This window comes from Echinops telfairi, unplaced genomic scaffold, assembly GCF_000313985.2.
Source record: "Echinops telfairi isolate 266 unplaced genomic scaffold, ASM31398v2 ScPeMD7_1;HRSCAF=3_0, whole genome shotgun sequence".
NCBI classification, from domain to species: Eukaryota; Metazoa; Chordata; class Mammalia; order Afrosoricida; family Tenrecidae; genus Echinops; species Echinops telfairi.
Window position 1 is genome coordinate 44,390,085 of NW_022103896.1, and position 1,552 is coordinate 44,391,636.

The following is a 1,552-nucleotide window of genomic DNA, read 5'->3' on the forward strand; positions in this document are numbered from 1 at the left end:
AAAGTTCCCACCCACGCGCCCGGCGTGTCGCCACCCTCCGCCCCGGGAGGTGTGCGTGGACGCCCCGTGATGGTGTGGGACCTGGTGGGGCTGGGCAGAGTGGGGAGGGCGTCCGCCCGCCCTGCGCCGGTGCGGGTAGGCGGCGTAGCCCGAGGCTGTCACCTGTCGGAGGGCTTGGTCCAGCTGCGGCGCGGAGGGCAGGCTCTCGGCGTCGATCTTGGTTTCTTCTTTGCAATCCTCCGTCAGTTCCAACTGATCCGGTCTAACTAGTACTTCGTGCAACTGTCCGACCTCCAGGGCGAGCAGAAGTCAGTTACCCCTCAATTAATTCGGGCGCCTCCCTCCTGCGCCCTCTTGCTCCGTTCCCCTGCCCGGCCGGCCCGCGCCTCGCGGAGGGTTGGTGCGGCAGCCGAATCCAGGTGCTCCAGCCGGCGCCTCGGCCCCCGCCCCACCCCCACCCGGATCAAGTCGTAAAGGCCCTTCAAGTGGGTGCTGGGACCCACTTGAACCCACCCTGGCTCAGCTTCGCGTCCCCGGATGGGCAAAATACCTGGCTCCGCGGCGCCGCCCTCCCACCTGAGTCAGATTTCGGAGGTCAGAAATGGCTTCAGAGCGGCTGGCCCACAAGTTTGGTTTTACTCGGGATGCCCTAGGCCTCGGGTCCGGCCTCCCCAGAGTGAGCAAGCGGGCACTTGTTTACCGACACCTCCTCCCCCCAAACTTCCACAACAAACTTCTCGCCCCATGCCTTGCAACCAACCAACCAGACAAGAAAACGTGGAGGGAATACCTTCTTGTTAGCCAGATCCACCACTTTCCATACCAGCAGGATCAGTTCCTTCTCATCCGAGCCCAGTTTGGCCCCAGTGGCCCCAGCAGTGACCCCAAAAAGCACCACCAAGTAATCCGGAGACGCCGTCATGACGAGAGGTGGGGAGGGGGAGGAGGAGGAGGGGGGTCGGGAGGCGGTGAGGTGGGGTGGAAGCGAAAACTAAAGAACCGGAGCTCAAGCTCTTTGCAGAGAAAAGAAAGCGCGCCCACCCCCCCACCCCCCTCGCCGCCGCTGGTGCAAAAAGGCGGTAACCAACCACCCAAGCCCACACCTGGCCCGTGCTCCACACCCAGGGCAGGAAGGGGGGTGGGAAGGAGGACGCAGGAGGCCTTCCCTTTCTGTGTTCAATTGCCTGCGCGTCTACGCTAAAAGCCGGGAGCCTGGCTGCACCTCCTGGAGGCGCGCGCAATGGCTGAAAGCTTTTCTGTTTTGGGATATGGCTCTACCTGCCCGCCCCCTCCCCCACGTGGTGCAGGTAAGAGACACCTGGCGGCGCCGGCCCATTGGCTCCTTCGAACCACGACGTGGCAGCCCGGGGGGAGGAGGCCTCTTGGGAAAGGGGGAGGTGGGGGCGGGAGACAATGGCTCGATGAATGGAGAGGGGAGGGCGGCTCGGGAGGGGTGGGGGAAGAGGAAGGAGAGACGGGAGGGCGGGGAACGGGCGGTGGCCACCCAGAGGGTAGCTGAGGCCAGGCGAGGAAGGGGCGGAGGGGGTCCAGG

At 64.9% G+C, this 1,552-nt stretch overlaps 1 protein-coding gene across 6 annotated transcripts in view; it reads right to left on the minus strand.

Annotated features, from left to right (window-relative positions):
* Positions 1-939, minus strand: part of ESRP1 (epithelial splicing regulatory protein 1) — a 54,715-nt gene extending 53,776 nt beyond the window's left edge. For 5 of the 6 annotated variants that reach the window (XM_004697470.3, XM_045285922.1, XM_045285929.1 and 2 more), the window contains exons 1-2: positions 791-922; positions 163-291 (exon numbers count right to left, since the gene is read on the minus strand). In XM_004697470.3, the coding sequence (XP_004697527.1) occupies positions 163-291; positions 791-922 (261 nt within the window). Of the gene's footprint in view, positions 1-162; positions 292-790 lie in introns of all 6 variants that reach the window. The other variant, XM_004697469.2, reaches the window with a different exon arrangement.
* Positions 940-1,552: the final 613 nt, after the last annotated feature.